Genomic DNA, 19,188 nt, shown 5'->3' with positions numbered 1-19,188 from the left:
TTATTTGAAGGGTAGAGTTAGACTCTTCCAGCTGCTCATTCACTCCTCAAGTGGCCACAATGGCTGGGGAAAGTTGAGCTGTGATTTTTAAACATTTGCAAACACCTGTAATCCCACAGCCCAGAATAACCACGCGGCCACCTTGCACTAGGACTCCCAACGCGGGGCAGGCGTCTGGCCATCGAGGCACTCGCGTCCCACGCCCGGCCACCGAGACTCGGCTGCCGCGCCTGATGCCGGCTCCCTGCTAAGATGGACCCTGGAGGGCACCGGCGACGGCTCAGGTGACTACTCCCGCCATTCAGGGTGGGAGACCTGGACCGAGCGCCTGGCTCTTCAGCCTCTCAAATGCTAGAAGCTCCCCACCGTCTGCCCAAGCTCCAGTGCACACCTGGCAAGTCGGAGGCCGCGCTGGGTGTGGGGGCCTCACCACGCCCCGCCACGCGTCTCCAGGCTCACGCATCAGCGGCGGCTCCAACCTTCTCTGCGCCGTTCCAGAGAACCTGCGGGAGCTCACGCTCAACAGAATTCCGACGCTGCTGAGGCCGCGCTGACAGCGTGGCCCGGGTGGTTACCGTGCGTCCGGCCGGGGCTCGGGGCTGCCGGGCGGCTGGGAGCGCCTGAGCCTGGCACCCTGGCATGTGCGTGGTCAGCCGCAGGCACAGGTGCCCGTGGTGGGTGGTGGGTGGGCCAGCCTGGAGGGACCAGTGGTGTCCTAAATCTGACCATGACGACGCTGCACCACCGTGTCCGTCCTGGAAACCGCCGAGCTGTACCCTCTGGGGCCAGCACGTGACACGGGCGACAGCCACCACCACAGGGATACACACGTGTCACCATTTATCACGGCATACAATTTATTTTACTTTTTATTTTTTTGACAGGTAGAGTTATAGACAGAAAGGTCTTCTTTCCGTTGGTTCACCCCCCAAATGGCCACTACAGCTGGCGCTGCGCCGATCCGAAGCCAGGAGCCAGGTGCCTCCTCCTGGTCTCCCATGCGGGTGCAGGGCCCAAGCACTTGGGCCATCCTCCACTGCCCTCCCGGGCCACAGCAGAGGAAGAGGAGCAAGCTAGACTAGAACCCGGCGCCCATATGGGATGCTGGCGCCGCAGGTGGAGGACTAACCAAGTGAGCCACGGCGCCGGCCCCAACGGCGTACAATTTAAACATCATCTACCCGGCATCAGCGAGGTCTCTGCGAAGCTGCCAGGAGCCCAGTTCACACCAGGGCTTCCCCACCCGCCCCCCCCCCCCGCACCCAGTGAGTGCATCTCCCAGAACACAAGGACCCTGCCACTCAGCCACCTGCCAGCCCAGCACAGGCGCCACGGCCGTCTGAGAAGCCACCGACTCATTCACCGGTCACCTGAAGGACGCAGACAGCCTCCACCGGCCAGCTCACTCCACGAATGCCCACGACAGCCGGGGCTGGCCAGGCCGAGGCCAGGAGCACACGTGGCTGTGGGCCCCACGCACTCGAGCCCTGCTGCCTCCCAGGACGTGATGAGTGGGAAGCAGGAACCCGAAGTAGGCCCAGGACACAACCCAGGCACTGCCCTGTGGGGTGCGGGGCCCTCACCACGCACCAGACGCCTGGTGGAGGGGCACTGGCAGGACACTGGCGCCCTGTGTCCCCACCAAGCCCGCCCTGCCCCCGTGGCGTGGGAGTCCAGGAAGGCAGTGTTGCTGGTCTGAGGCGGGGCACCGCCTGCAGCTGCTGGCTCTGGCTTCGGGGAGGCGTGACCTCCGAGGCCGTGTGACCGCCGGCCCTGGGGCAGGGCTTCCCAGAGCGCAACGTGGACTGCACAGGAGACACGAGACCTTTCGGCAAAGGTCGCACGAACCCAGGCCGACACTAGGGAGCCACCCAGTGGGGGCAGCCTCCGCCCTCTCCTGGCCTCGTCGCCCACGGCTCATACAGGACGCTGGACGCCGTCAGGAACACCTTGCCCCCACGGATGGATGGGAGCGCCTTCTCCCTTTCCGGAGCCCAATCCTGGATCCGGCCGCCCCTGGCCTGCCCCCCTCCCCCGACACCGGCCACCACAGCAGGAGGCCGCTCGCGTGCTCTGCAGCCCGGTTCAGCCGTGAGTAAGCCTCGCCACAGTTAGGCCTGTGTCAGAGGAGCATCTGGTGCAACCCAGCGCGGGGTGCTCAGACCAGTCCTGGCGACCCGGCTCTGGTGTCCACTGCCGACCCCTGTGTGTCGCCTCCTCGCCGGCAAGAAGAGGCCAGGAATGCCCACCGCCAGGGGTCGCCGAGGACAAGGCCAGGGGCTGGTGGCCGCTCAAGGGACAAACGGACAGCTTGGCAGGCACCGGCTCCTGGGACAGCCAAGCAGACGAGGCGCGCGACGAGGCCGCTGATGCCACCCGCCAGCCCTGGAGCTGTCCCGGGCACATCCCGGCCCTGCTGGCACCGCCCCACCTCGTCTCCCTTTCAGCTGCAGGCACGCAGGGCCAGGCAGGGACGTGGGCAGCGGACCTGCAGCCCCGGCAGGTGCTCCTCACCTGGGCCGGCGGGGTCGGAAGTGCGTGTTTCCGCAGCCCCACTGGAGGCCGCTGCGTTCAGCCCCGTTCCGCCACTGGTGCAGGAGCGACCGGTGTGGGCCGGGCCGGGGCGTCCGGCCAGGCCTGGGCCTCGTGCCACACCCGCCCCTCCCACGCGCGGTCACAGCCTTCCTCCCCACGCAAGTGCTCCTCCCCCAGGACTGGGTGTGCGTGGGCCTGCACGGCACCGGGCCCTGGGCCACCTGCCTCGGTTGTCCTGGGCTAGACCACACACTGTGTGCATAAGCGGGGGCTGTCAGGCGACAGCGGCTGTCCTGGGAGGCAGCCGCCCGTGGCCCGCGCCGCCACAGCTATGTCCCCAGGACCTACAGCGCTGACGGTCATGGATGACATCGCCTCTTGGCACTCACCGCTGGGACAGGAGCAGGCGGCGAAGGCAGCTACCGCCTCCCTGGGGCCCCATGGCGCCTGCAGGCGCTGGGCCCTAGTGGGGGATGGGAACCGCGGCCCAGGGCCAAGGCAGGCAGAGACCTTCTCAACTCTTTATTAAGTCAGGAGGCGGGGCAGCACCGCTGGGTCCTGTGCCCCGGGGCGCAGCCTGTGCTTTGGGCTCTTTTGCCAGCAATGGAAAACCCAAGGCAAAGGCCTCAACTCAAAAGGTGCCCACAGGGCTGGAGCGGGGGTAGGGACACTGCAGGCTCACTCAGTAGCTAGTGTGCCAGGGGCCACACACGCAGCAGGTCTGGGCCCCTCCCAGGAACCCCTTCTACTGTGCTGGCTTGGGGTGAGGACCAGGCCTCGGGTGCTGGCCCAGGGGCGCCGTCTGCAGGAGCTGGGGGGCCTCGCCCAGGCCCAGCATCGGGCAGTTCAGGGGCCCCTGTGACGGAGTCGGCACGCAGGGCCAGCAGCGTCCTCGCTGGGGGCTCCCAGTCCTGAGAGCAGGTCCCACCTGAGGGCAGGCCCATGGCGGTGAGGGGTCCTCGCTGTGAGGCAGGCCCGGCTGGGCAGGGCCTCAGTGGGCCAGGTGGGCACAGGCTGGGGCGGGGGGGGGGGGGCGAAGGGGCAGGAACTCTCCCACAGGACCTTGAGGCCCTGCAGGTCTACTACCGGAGCTTCTGGTGGTCGCCGCGGGCACCTGTGTCCTGGCCCCAGCACGGCCACCGGTGCACCCAGGAGTCTCCCTGGAGGCAGCGCGCCCTCGGGCAGGCGGGCGGGCGGCACACGGTGCTCTAGAGCGGCGGCTGCTCCCAGGACGGGCAGAGCCGGTGTCGGCCCCGGCACAGGCGGCTGTGGAGGAGACAGGAGGGAGGAGTCAGCAGCCAGGCCGCCCACAGGGCTGTTCCCAGCTGCTCAGGAGGTGGCAGGCTCCGCCCCGCGAAGCTTCGGCGGCCCGGACAGTCACCCGTTCCTGCACCCCGGGCCCGGTGGGCGCTGGCTACCGGCCCATCGGTGGCCTCCAAGGGCAAGCACAGGCCGGACTGCCGACGTCAGGTAGGGAAACGCCGAGGGATTCAGACAGGAAGTGGCCTTTAACCTGAGCAGTTGGCCTAGGGGAACCGCACGTGCAGAGGCACTGAGGCGGGACCTGAGAAGTGGGCGTGCGGGACAGAAACAGGAAGGGCGAGGCCCGGCTGGTCCTGCCGTCGGACGAGGGCCATGAGGAACGGCTGTAAGGACGGTCCCACGGCTCTGGTCCAGGCGGCACTCTCAGTGCAGAGGCCTGGGAGAGAGGATGGCGGGCCTGGGAGCCGCAGCTGAGAAGCAAGGACAGGAGCCGACTCGCTGCGTGGGCACTCCTAGCGCTGGCAGCTCTGCGAGACTCCGCCCAGCCCCGAGGAGGGCTGCCTTGGCCAGAGAGAGCTCCCAGACAGTCAAGTTCAGACACAGCCAGCAGAAGGGGCCAGGTGCCCACATGCGCACCCCATGTACCCCATGTGCAGGCCACGGAGGGCCCCACGCACCCCGCCGCCCGCGGTGGAGGGGCCTCCCAGGCAGGACAGGACGTGCTGGGGGATTCCCTCACCTGGACGCCGCCCCGTGCTCGGTCAGGACCGAGGCAGCCTGGGCACGGTGGGGGAGGGCCAAGAGGAAGGCAAGGCCATCCACTGCCTGCCCTTAGCAGGGTCCCCGAGGGCCTGGCGCCACACCCAGCACCTGCTGCTGCGCGGTGCGGACAGAGGCCCAACCTCGGCGCCACCGCAGAGGGACAGCCCCAGGCCGACCAGCTGCTCCCCCCACTGCCACCACTGCCGGGCCGACTCAGAACACACACAGCAGCCGCAGGGGATCTGGCCTGGGGAGCAGGAGCCCAGGAGGCGAGGACTGAAGGCCAGGGCAGGGCCAGAGACGGCCACGCTGCCCTGTGTGACCGCGTTGTCACGCAGGCAGCCTGTGTGCGTGAGAGGGGCCGAGGACAACACGGCCCCGAGAACGCGCCTGGCGCCCGGCGCCCAGGGGCTGCCCCGCCTGCTGCCCCCGGGGAGTGAGTCCCTCCCAAGGCTCTACCTGCTTCACACCAGCAACCTCTGTCCAGGGAGTGGGGTCTGGCGGGAAGCACCGGCCCCCTCCCTCGTGAGCCCCAGCCTCCCGGAGCCGCCCGCCTGGCCTGGCAGTGCGCGCTCTGATTCCGCCTGGGGAGGCGCCCATCCCTTCTGACGGATGCCCCGCCCATTGAACCTCACCGTGCTGCTGAGCCCGTCTCCGCCTGAGCTCTGTCCCCACGGAGACCAGAGCCCCGCGAGGAGAGACCACGGGGCTCGGCTGAGTGTTCGCGGCCACTGCATCCTTGGCCCAGGCCGGCTCCCGCCGGGGCCCCGGGACCTGGACCGGCCAGCGCCTGTCCCTGAGCACGGGAGCGTGGGGCAGGTGTGCCCAGGGCAGCGTGTCTCCCGCACAAAACCCCTCTCGCACCCACCAGTCATTCGCACTGCTGGGCCAGCTCTGGCCACTCCCAGAAGGCCCCAGGCGGGTCATGGGCAATCTCCTTCCCCATCTGCATACACGAACCTCCCGGGACCAAGGGAGGCCCACTTGCTGCAAAAGCCCTCGCTGCACCTCAGCGGCAGACAGGTAGGGACACAAGTGACACGGCTACCCCAGGCGGACAGGATGGCGGTCCCGGGCCCTCAGTCCACACAGCAGCACCACAGGGGGCTCCGGGTGTGAGCAGGGGCCCAGGCACTCGCACTCTGGCCCGGGTGTGCAGCAGGGGCCGGGCCTCACCCCAGCTTCACGAGCAGCCACGCCCACAGGGCCGGAGCCTCCAGCCCCACTGCTGGTCCCCAGCTGCCCCCACCCATCCTTCCCAGAAAGAAACCAAGCCGCGGACGCCGCAGCCTTCGCTGAGCTCTGCAGGGTCTGCCAGCCATCCCCAAGGCCGGGGCGCAGCCGGGGGCACCCACCCGGCCTCCCGCGCTCACCTGTGGGCCGTGCGCACGCCTCAGGCAGGCAGGTGCTTCCAGGTGCTGACAAAGGCCGTGGGTATGAGCGAGTAGGGCACGGTGGTGACGCAGCTCCACGTGTCCGACGTGGGGTCGTAGCAGTCCAGGGTCTTACACCGCTGCGTCCCAAAGTAGCCCCCCACCACGTACAGCTTGTTGCCCGAGGCCAGGGCGTGGCAGGACATGCGCTTGGCGGTCATGTCCCCGACACGCGTCCACTGGTTGCTCTCGCAGTCGAAGCGGTAGGCAGAGGCGGCCGTGAACTCCGTGTCACCGCCCATGATGAAGATCTGACTGCCCAGGACGGCGGCGGCCGTGTAGCGCCACGGCTGGGGGCACTCGGCCTTGATGCTCCAGCGGTTCTCCGCGGGGTCGTAGCACTGGACCTTGGACACCATGTCGCGGTAGATGCTGGTGCCCCCGAACACGAAGAGCCTGAGCCTGGCGCTCACCACGGCGGCGTTGCTGACGCCGTCCCGCAGCGGGGCCACCATCACCCACTTGTTGGCGCTGGGGTCATATCTCTCCACCTGCTTCAGGGACACGGAGGGCGAGGCAGGGAAGACCCCCGCCAGGGCCGTGTGGCCACCCACCACGTACAGGCAGTGCTCCAGCTCGGCCGAGCCGTGGCCGAAGCGTGCGATCAGCATGGGCGCCGCCTTGGACCACTCCTCGTGCACAGTGTCGTACACCCACACGTCCTTGGAGACCCCGTTCTCGGAGCCCCGGCCCCCCGTCACGTAGACCTTGCAGCCGATGGCCGAGGCACTGAACTCCTTGCGGGGGCTGGGCAGGTTGGCCTTGGGGATGATCTCCTTGGCCTTGTGGTCCACCTGGTAGATCTTGTCGCACATGAAGGTCTGCCCGCCCAGGATGAGCAGCGTGTGGCCAGCCTTGCGTGGCCGGGCGCACGGGCTGGTGACCACGCCATCGTTCTGCAGGATCCTGGTCTTGCAGCGCAGGGCCTCGTCCACCAGGAGCCGGGTGCGCTCATCCGCCATGAGCAGGGCCTCGGCCGCCGCCGCCTCCCGCAGGCAGTCGGAGGGCAGCAGGGCCAGCCGCACGGCGTGCAGCAGCTCGGGCAGGTGCGCCCGGCGCCGCTCCAGGTCGTGCTTCACCCACTGCAGCACGGCCTCGAGCACGGCCCGCTCGTCCTGGGCCTCCAGCTCGTCGCTGGAGATGAGGCCGAGCAGCGCGTCCTTGGACAGCCCGTGGAAGTCGTCACCCCGGCACACGGTCTCGAAGTGCAGCAGGCACATGCGCCAGGAGAACTCGTGCAGCCGGCGGCACTGGTGCGCGTCGGCCAGCAGCAGCGTGCCCAGGCAGTTGGAGGGCAGCAGGTTCTTCTCCAGGAACTCGGCCGCGGCGTCGCGCACGTCGGGGAACTGCAGCATGTCGCCCGCCTCCAGCAGCGACTCGGCGTTCTCCTCGTTGATGACGATGCGCGACGAGTAGGCGAAGTCCAGCAGCAGCGCCAGCACCTCGGGGTGCAGGTTGTCCTGGAAGTCCACCGTGTCGTCCCGGCTCTCCCGCAGCCCGTGGCTGAACATGGCCTCAAAGTAGCGGCTGGAGGCGGCCAGCACGGCGCGGTGGCAGGGGAAGGCGCGGCCGCCGGCCCAGAGCGTGACGTCCGTGAGCACGCGGTGCTGGCGCAGCGTGTTGAGGTGGGCCAGCACGCAGTCGGGGTGCGAGGCCTTGTGGAAGAGCGTGATGTTCATGGAGCCTGTGCTGCCCCGCGACTTCCGGGTCTCATGGACGCTGACCGACATGGTGCCGACCTGCGGGGACGAGGCACGGTGAGCGGCCCTGGCAGCCCGGCCCCCACAGACCCGGCTGGGCGGGCGTCAGGGACCCTCCCCCACCCCAGCCTAGGGACAGCCTCAGAGGCGGAGCCAGGGCACCCCTGCAGGCCACCCAGTTCTACGGCCGGCCCCAGGAGACTGGCCTCCTGCAGCACCTGCTGTGGGAACTTGAGACTGCATCCGCGAGCAGCCCCGCCTGGGGCCCGTCCTGAGCTGGGCTCCACCTGGTACCGGCCACACGCGGCCTGCATAGCCATACTCGTAATCCTAGGCCCTGGGCCTGGACGTGTGAGGACGTGGAGAAGGCAGGCTGACCGAGACAGGCCGGTGGTGCCCCAGTGTGGCACCCTTGCTCACTGCCCCCCTCCCAGGGACTCTGCATCCGGGGCCTTGTAGGCCCCCACCCCCAGGCCCTGCCTGAACCTGGGCAACTTAAGCACCTTGCCTTGACTCCACCTGGACTGAACGTGGATGGGAGGACACTCCCATGGACAGCACGACCAAGACCCCGGCCGAGGGCTGTGGAAACGAGGCTCAGCCAAAAGGCAGCAAAGCCCACGGGCTGGCGAGAGCCCACCCCCGAGCCACCGTCCGACACCCGGCCCGCGCCCTTTCCGCACAGGCGGCCATGGCAGCGGCAAACGGGCGCCAAGGTCTTTGCGCTTCCCCTCCAGGTCTGGGCCGTGGGCCGAGGCCCTGCCTCTCCCTTCTGAGGAGCCAGCAGTCAGCTGCCAGGGCACAGGCCTTGCTCTGGGCTCAGGTGGGGCAGGCATAGGGCCCTGCTGTGAGAACCCTGGGCCACGAGGCCCTTGCTGCTCCGACTCTCATCTAGACGTGGAATCCTGTCCTGCCCAGGCCTCCGTGCCCCCCGAGTGTTTCCGTCCCAGAGCCAGGCTGCCCTCACCCGGGCCCCGGAGCCTGAGCCCTGAGGGACGACGTGGGGGCTGAGTCCCAGCCCCTGCAGCAGCTCCCGGCGGCCGCCCCTCCGTACCTGGACACTCTCCTGCCTCTCCCTCCGGCCCCAGGGCCCAGGACGGTCTGAGTCTCTCCAGACCATGTAGGGGACCAGGGCAGGGCTGGGAAAGCGAGAAGCAGGAGGCCCCCCAAGCCTGGCACCCACGTGCCCCAGGCCACTGATGAACCAGGCTCATGCTGCCCTGAGTGCCCCACCCCTCCACAGTGGCCACAACCACCACACCTGCTCCAGGGCTGTGGACGGCAGGGGAGCCACAGGCCTGGCCAGGGCAGTGCCTGCTTTGTCCAGAGCCACACGTGTACGGCATGCTCCAAGCCTGTCCAGTGAGCTGCTCAGCTTGCCTGGCCTGGCGACCCCCAGGCAGCTGCCCCGGGCCTGGCCAGCCCTCCGGAGGGACAAAGCCTGGCAGAGCAGCCCCCCGGCCCTGAGGGGCACCGGCGACGGGGGTCTGGCTGAGTGCACGCTGCGGAGCCGCCAGACGAGGCCAGCGCAGCACCCGCTGCCCAGCTCCCCCGCCGCCTCCTGCACGATGCTGCCCCCAAGCAGTGGGTCGGTCCCCAGCCGACTCGCGGCACCACCGACGAGGCACGGCCACCCTCACCATGCCAGTCCCTGCTCGGCTTTTTGAGTGGGCAGAGCACAGAGGCGCACGCCCATGTGGCCACAGCACCACGGTCATGGCATCTGCTGGATGGACCCATCCCTCCCCCGCCAGGGACACAGCCCGCGTCCTCACTATGCAGAACATCCAGCCTGTGCAGGGCCGGCTAGGGACAGCAGCGAGTGCTCCACCGTGGGCGGCGGTGGCCACTGGATCCAGCAGCCGCCCCTCCCGGGGCCCTGACACCCCACCCTCTCCACGCACCCAGCTGAGACGAGGAAGGGCGGGTCTATCGGAGATGTGTTCTGGAGCCAGCAGCGGCAACACAGGCTCCTTGCCCAGATGGCTGACCCAAGGCTGCCACCTGCTGCCGGGGGTGACACCTCCAGGGGACTTGCGAGCTTTCCTGGGGCTGGGCCACTGGCCACCACTCCCAAAGGAATACATGGAGGCCATAAAAGGGGCCCTCAGGCGCTGCCCTCGGGAAGCCTGAAGTGTAGCTGGGGCGTGACTCCCTCCCACCTCCTCCGCCAGCCGGGTCGAGTCTCAATGGTGGCAGCTCTGTGTGGCTCCCAGGTGCCAGCAACTGGCTCAGGGCCGCCGCCAACCCGGCCCTCGTGGCCCTGGGTATGAGCACCGGCCCCCACTCCCCAGCACCCTGGGGCTGGATTTCCGCCTGGAGGCGCCCGGACCTCCGTGTGCGAGAACTACCTGCACAGGGTTGTGCACGGCCACAGCGCCACAGCCAGCACCCCACCGCAGCAGCCGCTTTCCTGACAAGCAGCCAAGGCCCAGGGACTCCCCCAGGGCAGGCCCGACAGCGGACTTGAGCCCCTCACTCCTCTGCTACCCCAGCAGGGCAAGGAGACATCTCCCTGTCCTGGTGCCGCCCGCCCGGGAGCCCTGCCTGCTGGGTCCAGAGAGGCTGCAGGAGGCGGTGCCGGGGAGGGGCTTCCAGCAGAGCCCTCCCAGATCTCACCAGGGGCCCTGCAGGGATAGGAGTGACAGCCAGCAGGAAACCCTGGTCCCACCACAGCGGGAGCAGCCATGGCAAGCTGCCGGTCACAGCTCCCCTTCCCCAGGCACCAAGGGCAGAGGGGCTGGTTTGTAAGCCTCAGCCTTGGGCACCTGTCGGGCTCTGGTGCTAGGACTCTGCCCTCTGACCAGCTTCTACATGGCAGGCTCGGCGAGCCCCCAAGAGGACAAAGTTGTGAGGGACATGGACACAGGGAGCGATCCCACACCCCAGCTGCCAATGCGTCCGGCCAGGGCAGCCCCGCCCTTGCTGGGTGGACAGGCCATGCTGGGGCGCAGCCTCCCGCCCCCCGCCAGCGCCTCACCACCTCTTCCTCAGACGGGCCGGCCTGCAGGGTCCCCCACCATGGTGACTGACCGGCCACACCCGCAGCCCACGGCACGCGCAGGCACCCTGCCCTGCCTGGCATCCTGCCTCCCTGGGGAGGGCCACCTCCTCGAGCAAGCGAGCCGGGCAGTGGCACTTGGGCACTCTGTCCTGTTGTGGCGGTGAGCTCAGGCTACGCCCCAACACGGGCACTCCCACAGGGCGGCGAGGCTGCACTGCCCCAGGACAAGAACCCCCCTCTGTATAAGACACGGGGATGGGCACAACCCAGAGCAGGGGTCTGGAGAGGTCTGGGGTGGGCAGTGCCTCCCTCCACCTCACCCACTTCAGCGTCTCCCACAAATACACGACGCTGAGCAGCTGCCGGGAGTGGACGCGGCAACTCGGCAGCTTTGGGATTCTTCCCGCAACATCGTTGTTCCCGCCCTGTCCCCTGGAGGAAAGTGCCTGAGATTCTGGGGCCCCCAGGTGGGCGCCTGCACAGGGGCCTTCCTGCAGCCAAGGGGGTGCTGCCTGTGCCCCCCTGCCGCCCCAGCTCCTGCCCCAGGTGGGCCAACGAGGGCACCTGTGCCCCAGCGGCAGAGTGGACGGGCTCTCAGCAGGGCACGGCCAGCAGCTGAAAGGACCCCGGAGCAAGCACGACCTCCTGTGGAGGCTGCGCCCTCGCCAGCAGGACCGGCCTGGACCCGGCCCCGGGCAGCCTGCATCCTCACAGGGACCCAGGGCCGCCGGCCTGGCCTGGATGCCACTGCCCGAGGCACCAGGGCAACTTGAAAACCAACAAGCAGGACGAGGGCTCTCGAGCAGCTCACAGAAAATGTGAATTGCGCAAAAACTATGTATGAGTTTCAAAATAATTCCATGCCAGGGCTGGTGCTGTGGTGCAGCAGGTTAAACAGCCCCGGCAACGCTGGCATCTGGTGTCAGAGCACCAGTGCTATTCCTGGACACCGCGACACATCCAATCCAGCCACCTGCTAACACGCCGGGAAGGCAGCAGGAAGCGCGGTGGACCTGGGCGGAGCTCCGGCTCCCGGCTTCAGCCTGGCCCAGCCCTGGCCATTGAGGCCACTCAGGAAGCAAACCAGCAGGCAGAAGATCTCGGGCTCTCTACCTTTCACACAGACGGGTAACAAATATTTTTAAAAGTTACTTCGTGTCAACTCCATTTTCCCCACAGACTCTTGCGAGGGCCTGCGCCCAGCACAGGGGAAGCAGGCACGTGACCAGGCAGTCGCTGCAGGGGGCGTCTCCCTCGCACTGCCCCTCCCCGGGCTGCCCACGCAGGGGCCGAGCAGGACGAGAATGCTCCTGGTTCCTAAGCCGCAGCCACAGCACTGCCTCTGCACGTCAGGAGAGGAGGGCGCGGGGTGCAGCTGGCAGCACCGGCAGGTGCCCTGGGCCTCTGGTGCCTGCGCAAGGGGGGGTCCCCAAGGCAGCGCAGCTGCAGGGGCAGATAAACCGTGGCAGAGCCACGGAGCCAGGCGCCACACAGCCAGAACAGGAGCAGCCGGCTGGGCGCGTGAAAGTGCAACGGGCCACGCACAGGACAGCGGCTTTCACACGGGAACGGCGAGACCGCCTACCGACGTCGGCACCACACAGGCCACCCGCCTGCACCTTATACGCATCACACAGCACCCTGCCGTGTGCACCACCCAGGTGCCACACACAGGTACCTGCCTTGTGCACCATGACACACCATGCACACGCAACCCACTGCGTGCACCAGCCACCGTGTACGCCGTCCCTGCACCCTGCCACACTGCACACGCCTGCGGCAGGCAGGGCTGGTGACAGGCACTTGGCACTCTCGGCTCGCCCTCTGACCCCCGCTCTTGCGGCAGGTCCAGGGTCCACCTTTCGAACTCCAGCTGCCAGAGCTCCCTGGCCAGGGCTGTGAGCTGCACGACCTCACGTCGTCCCCCGCCTCTCCTGGCACAGCGGCAGACCTGCTCATGGCCTGCTCCCGAGGGCTGCCGAGAGACGGGACCAGAGCGGGGCGCGGTCTGCGGAGGACCCCTCCCCACGGCCTGCGTCCAGGGCTCCTCCTCACAGGGGTCCCCAGGGCCTTTCTCACGCGGTTTTGCCTCTTGATCTTTGCCAATTTCTTTTTAAAGATTTACTTCTTTATTTGAAAGGCAGTTACAGAGATGGATCTTCTATCCACTGGTTCACTCCCCAAATGGCTGCAACGGCCGGGGCTGGCACAGGCTGAAGCCAGGAGCGTCCCTGGTCTCCCAGGTGAGTGGCGGGGGCCACCTTCCCCTACTTTCCCAGGACTTGAACGGTGCCCACGGGGGACGCTGGTGCTGCAGGCGGCAGCCTAACCGCTGCGCCAGGGCCTGCGGTATTTACCAGAGAGGAAGCGTAACCACCACGGGTACACTCAGGAGCTGTGCAAACCAGAGCTGGTTCCACAGGCCAAGTCGCCAACCGATTTTAGTTGGGATAGTGGCTGCATTCTCACATATGGAACTTCAAAGTCTGTGAAAATGAAAAGATATTTATTTCAGAAAATTCTGAAATCCATGCACACGTAGGATCTTCAAAAAGTTTCTGAAAAATGCACATTACGAAAAACTGCACGTGGATTTCAAGTTTTTGCACAAACACACGTCTCTTTTCCTTTTTCATTTTGAAGGAAGAGGGACAAAAAAGAGCTGCCATCTGCTGCTTCGCCCCCAACGTCAGGGCTGGGCCAGGCCGCGGGCACGAACCCAGGACTCTGCGTCTCCCGTGTGGGGGCAGGGGCCCACGCACTGGAGCCTCCCGCAGCAGGGAGCTGGGCTGGAGTGGAGGAGCCAGCACTCCGACCCCCAGCTCTGGTCCGGGCGCAGTGCCGGGTGCCAAAGGCTTGCCACACCTCTGGGGGCAGCTGTGCACCTGCCTGGTCAGCAAACAGGAAGGGGTCAGGCCCTCCCAGGCCCCCTCGCCCTGTCTGAATCCATCCATCACTCGGGCAGCCACGGTTCACCGAGTCATTCACACGGGAGAGAAGCCGGAAAAGGGCAACAGCGCCTTAGTGTTACCATGGAGACAGGGCCCACCCCGCGGCGGTGCCTGGGGTGCCGGCTACGTCACGGAGGCAGCGAAGGCGGCCCCAGCACTTGAGTTCCTGCACCCGTGTGGCAAACGGGTGAAGCTCCTGGCTCCTGGCTTCAGTCTGGCCCGGCCCTGGTCATTATGGCCATTTGGGGAGTGAACCAAGGGATGGAAGACCTCTCCCTGTCTCTCTCTCTGCCTTTCAAGACAAAAAAAAAAATAAAATAAAATAAAAAAAGGCATGCGGGACGGTGGGGCTCCCTTACCCTGCACCTCACTTTTAAGACTTCTCAGGGAAGCGGCTTCTGCAGGAGCAGGGCGGCCTGCGGCTCCCAGAACCCCCTGGAGCCAGCACCCAGGCCGTGGTGGGCTGCCGCCTCCACCCTGTGCCCACAGGGCCAGCTCCCTCCCTGCGAAACCACGGAGCGCGCAGGGCCTCTGCGGCAAGGTGGCGTGGGTGCTGCGTGGATTTCTGAGGACAGAAGCGCATCTATTCATAGCAGACACGTGGGTGCCCACGGAGGCCTCGCTGGTGTGTGCCAGCGAGCTCCCACGGGGCCTGCTCTGCCATCCCCTGTGCGCAGGCCCACGGAGCGCCACCCGCTGCCCACTCCACTGCCAGATGGTCAGCTGCTGACCCGCCAGCACAGCCCCGCCTCGTCCCTCTCTCAGCTCCACTCCCATCACGGCCTCACCGAGTGGCCTGCAGATGTCGGAATCAGCAACACAAGAGGTCACTCTCGGGCACCCACAAGGGCAGGCTTGGCCCCCTGCACGTCCCCTCCGCCACCTGGGTCACCAGGACACACCAGGATCGGCCAGCAGCACTGGGGTCTCCGCACGGCCCCTGGGGGTGTGTGGCAAGCACCCCACAGTCCCACACGCAGCACAGGGCACTCGGAGTGACCAGTGCCCCCCTCAAATCCCGGCCCTGCCGGACGCCCGGCAGCGGGAGCCTCTTTTCTCACCAGCGGGATGGGGCGGCAGCTGCCGCTGCCCAGGGTCCTGTCCCGAGACCTCAGCAGAGGGCCCCGCTGAGTGCCAGGCGGGCGGCCAGCCCCACCACACTCTCCCCCTCACTGTCCAGCGGCCAAGTGCCCGGGGAGGTCACAACAGCAGCTTCAACTCCTGCGGCAGCTCTGCCCGCTCCCCCGGCCGGGAGGGAACGGCCCCTCAGCGAGAGCTCCCCCAGAAACACCTGCCTGGGAACCCCAAGAGCTGCGCCCAGGGCTCCTGCTGTCCCCCCTGCCCCCCGCCCGAGGCTGTAAGACCCCAACCAGGCCAGGCTGGTGACAGCAACAGCCTCCCTGAGGCTTGGTTCTGAGCCGTCCCCAGCATGGGCAAAGCCTGCTGCACGTCCCCAGGGAGGACCTGGCCAAGCGGCCCAGCCCAGCAGCAATGACGCCCTCCAGGCAGCCCCCACTCAGGATCTGCCCTCCCCCCGCCTCCTGCTCCAGCACCTTCTGGCGGGTGCTCTGCTTGCCGCAGACGCTGGGCAGACACCGGGAGCCTGGGGTGAGCGGAGCTCAGCTGTCTGCTGGCCGGCCGGCGTCCCCGCTGAGCCTCCTCGTGGAGAGGGCACTGCTGCCCCTGCAGGTGACCTGAGGGCGCGCTCAGGTCAGGCCAGGCAGGCCCCCAGCGCCTCCCCAGGCCTGTTCACTGGAAGGTTCCAGGCCCCAGACAGGGCTTCACTGGTGACAGCCGCCCGTGCCCACAGAGCTTTCCGGAATGCTCTCCCATGCAAAGCACAGAGCGGCACAGCAGGGCAGGGATTAGCGCGGTGGGGGTGGGGGTGGGGGTGGGGGTGGGGGTGGGGGGACTCCCCACCGGAGCTCCTAGCATCAGAAAGAAACCATAGACACCAGGTGCACGTGAGGGCACAGGGCACCCCCACCCCTGCTCAGACACGCAGGGGAGCTCGGGCATGGCCCAAGGCCTCTCACCGGGAGGCGGGCAGTGGAGGACAGCGGTGTGGCGTGGGGTGCCCTGGGGCTCACCGTGGACCACAGGGGGTCCCTGAGTTACCCAGAACAATCACAGAACGGGGGCCGGCAGGGCCCAGAGGAGGCGGCCTCTCGCCCGCGGCCCATCCTTACACAGGCATCGCCCGGCGAGTTATTTAAAACAAACGACTCGAAGGGTCGGCTTCCACAGGAGACCAGAGAGCGCTCTCGCCGCAGCCTGCACCGCCCTGCACGCCCTGCCTCACAGGAGCTGTGCGAGACGCCCACTTCCCCGCCAGCCCCCTGCCTCCTGCGGTCTCTGGGAGTGGGGCCCTCGCCTTGGACCCCGCGTGAATCCCAGAGCTGGCAGAGAAGAGGCCAGCGGCAGCCACTTCCTCCCTTCCAACAGGGAAACCGAGGCAGCCGCATGCCGTCGTGAGCACGGGTCCTCGGGCAAGCAGGGGCCTTCCTGGAGCCCCTTCCCAGGGTCTAGCCCAGTGCCCGGCGCCCACGGGTCGAGGCACCTGCCGCCCTGGGCCTCAGGGGCCACCTGGGGCAGCAGCACCAGGAGTCTGGACGCTTCAGGCAACGGCCGTGGCTTCCTAGAAGAGCGAACGCTCCATCCGCGGCCAGACCGGCCAGCCGGCTGCTGTCCCCGCAGGCGCTCGTCCTGAGGTCGCAGCGAGAAAGCTCCTCTTGTCGTCATTAGGAAAGTAATTCCCTCAGCCCGGACCGATCTGCGGTCAGCCTCCCCGGGGGCGCGAGAGGCACAGAGGAAGCGCCACGCGGGGCACCGCCCCGGCCCAGGGGGTGAGGGCCGCCCAACTGGTCCTGCGGGTGAGGCGAGGTGCGGCGGGCACTCAGCGCCCCTCACTCTCCGCCTCCCTGTCCAGCTCTTCCAGGAGGCAGCCCCGGCTCTGCGCCCGGGCTCCCGGGGGCCAGGCCTCACGGTCTGCTCTGGGGGGCGCCCGGGCTCCCGGGGGCCAGGCCTCACGGTCTGCTCTGGGGGGCGCCCGGGCTCCCGGGGGCCAGGCCTCACCGTCTGCTCTGGGGGGCGCCCGGGCTCCCGGGGGCCAGGCCTCATGGTCTGCTCTGGGGGGCGCCCGGGCTCCCGGGGGCCAGGCCTCACCGTCTGCTCTGGGGGGCGCCCGGGCTCCCGGGGGCCAGGCCTCACCGTCTGCTCTGGGGGGCGCCCGGGCTCCCGGGGGCCAGGCCTCACCGTCTGCTCTGGGGGAGCCTCGGCGCTCCCACCGCCCCTGCCCAGGTCCCAGCACAGGAGCAGCCCTGGGCAAGTGAGTCACCCGCATGCCGCCTCCTCCACGCCCTCGCCCGCAGCCCTGGGCCCCAGCTCTGGGCAGGCACCCAGGAAGGCTGAGGGACGAGCGCCTGTCCCCCTGGAGTCACCCCCAGGAGAAAGACCCCACACCCAGGGAAGCCAGGGTATGGAAAGGGGAGGGTACGGCAGAGCTGGTGCTGCACCCAAACCCCGCCCCCGGGGAATGCCAGCTGGGCCGGCAGGCACCGGGGCCCCACACGCTGAACATCGGGGCTTGGAAGAAGTCAACAGCAGCATACAAAGGGGCATCCACCCATTGCACAGAACAGCAAACCGAGGCCAGGGAGCCCAGGAGCCTGCAGAGACGCATGCACGAGCCTGGCCAGGGCGGCACGTTGCCTGTGTGTGCAGAAGAGACGGCGCTCGTCCCAGGGACACACAGCTGCCACCTCCACACACCGGCCAGGGCGGGACTGTGGTCACCACTGGGGACCTTGCGTCCCGGGTCTGGCTCGAGTCCCAGCTACTCCACTGCCCACGCAGCCTCCTGCTGATGAGCGACTCGGGGATGGGGGTGGTCAGCAGGTGGAGCTCTGGGACTTGGGTCCTCGCCACCCACGGAGAAGACACAAATGGGGGCTGGGCTCCTGGCTGCGGCCGGGTTCGCTCAATGTCTACTCCTGTCTCTTTCAAGTTAAATGAAAACATTAAAAATCTAACAAGAGGATGATGAGCCACAGTACCCACCCTTTACCCGGCCACCAGCACCAAGACGGGGTGGGGGGGTTGTTGACAGCAAGAAGGCCACAGGGAAGGGAGGGGCCGGCGAGGCTCCCTGTGGGGCCTGCATGCCCACAGCCCTGGATGGCCACCGGGCTCCAGAGGGTGGGGGCTGACCGGAGACACAAGGCAGCAGGCAGCCCCTTCCCCAACCCCCGGGGAGCAGAGCGCAGGCCCAGCGGCCACACCACGCTCAGCTTTGCAGGCTTCCGTCCCGCCGGGGACAGGACAGGTGCGGGCAGGTGAGCCCCCTCCCCGGCCCCCGCGCCCGTGCCAGCTGAGCAACTCCACCTGGACAGGTGCCCCTCACTGACCGCCTCATTTGCCTCTGCCAGCCCCTCCGGCGGGCCTCTGGGGTCAGGGGGTGGGCTCTCCCGGGACCCCAGGAGGAGGCTAGCCTGGAGCCCGCGCTGGGGCTGCGCTCCGCTGAGCCGAGGGTCTTCTCTTCGCCCCTGCGCCCCCGCACGGGCACGGCCGACCGGTCCCCGGCAGCACCGCCTCGGCCTCTGCAGCCAGGGCGCCCCGGCTGCACCCCACCCCGGGGGCTCCGCGCGCTGCTGGCTCGGACGCCCTGGCCGAGGGGTCCTTCCTTCCGTTCAGCTGCGGGACCCCCTGACGAGCGGCGAGCCCTCCGTCCGCGGGGCTGGGGCCGCCGGGTCCGCACACCGCCTCTGCCCCCAGCCAGGGGCCCGGTGCCGAGTCCGCGGCCGGCCCGAAGGCGACTTCCCGCCGAAACCCGGCAGGCCCGGCGTCCGGTCCCCGCTCCCGCGGCCGGGCCCGGACACAGGTCCCGACGGCAGCGGCTGGCGAGGCCCCGCCGGGGCGGGCGCGGTGCGGGGGTGCGGGCAGACCCAGGGCGCGGCGGGCGGGCCCCGACCCCGGCCCACCCGCGGAGACGCGCCCCGACCCCGGCCCGCCCGCCGCGGAGCGCCACGCTCGCCCCACAAAGAACCGCGGCGCGCGCCGCCTGGCTGACCGGTGCGGGTCCCGCGGGCCGCCGGTGGACGCCCGGCTCCTGCGCGCCGCCCGGCCCCAGGGAGGAACACGCCCCTGGGCGGCGGCCCCGGCACTCACCGAGACCCCGGCCCGCTCCGCTCCGCCGGACGAACCGCCGCGGGACCGCCGAGACGCCGCCGGCAGCTACTTTCTCCGGCCGGCCCGCCCCGCCTCCTGGCCCAAAGCGCCGCAGCCAATCAGAGGCCGCGCCTCTGTGACGGACGGGCGGCCGAGCCCGTGGCAGCCGAGGCGAGGGGCAGGGCGTGCGAGCCGCGCCGGTTCCGCGGGGGGCGGGGCGTGGAAGGACTGGGACCGGATTCTTAAAGGGCCAGGCTCCCGCGGCCCCGGTGCCGGACGCCGACCGCCTCGACATTCTAGAGACTTCGATGGACTGATGAGCTCTGCCACCGCGGCGTCGGGGCGGGATCGTCCGCAGAGTCCCGTGGGGTCAC

The 19,188-nt window shown here is 68.5% G+C and overlaps 1 protein-coding gene across 4 annotated transcripts; it reads right to left on the bottom strand.

Annotated features, from left to right (window-relative positions):
• Nucleotides 1-839: 839 nt before the first annotated feature.
• KLHL25 (kelch like family member 25) lies at nucleotides 840-18,958 on the bottom strand. Of its 4 annotated transcripts, none has more exons than XM_051835165.2 (3): nucleotides 18,815-18,958; nucleotides 5,934-7,732; nucleotides 840-3,801 (listed from the first exon to the last, which is right to left on the bottom strand). In XM_051835165.2, the coding sequence occupies exon 2, from the start codon at nucleotides 7,721-7,723 to the stop codon at nucleotides 5,954-5,956; it is 1,770 nt and encodes a 589-aa protein (XP_051691125.1). In that variant the 5' UTR covers nucleotides 7,724-7,732; nucleotides 18,815-18,958; the 3' UTR covers nucleotides 840-3,801; nucleotides 5,934-5,953. The 4 variants fall into 4 exon arrangements, with proteins under 4 accessions (XP_051691125.1, XP_051691127.1, XP_051691126.1 ...); XM_051835167.2 differs by lacking the exon at nucleotides 18,815-18,958 and adding an exon at nucleotides 18,032-18,578; XM_051835166.2 differs by lacking the exon at nucleotides 18,815-18,958 and adding an exon at nucleotides 18,055-18,578.
• Nucleotides 18,959-19,188: the final 230 nt, after the last annotated feature.

The sequence above is a fragment of the Oryctolagus cuniculus genome, chromosome 12 (assembly GCF_964237555.1).
Source record: "Oryctolagus cuniculus chromosome 12, mOryCun1.1, whole genome shotgun sequence".
In the NCBI taxonomy this organism is placed as follows: Eukaryota; Metazoa; Chordata; class Mammalia; order Lagomorpha; family Leporidae; genus Oryctolagus; species Oryctolagus cuniculus.
This window is presented reverse-complemented; position numbering and strand designations above follow the sequence as displayed.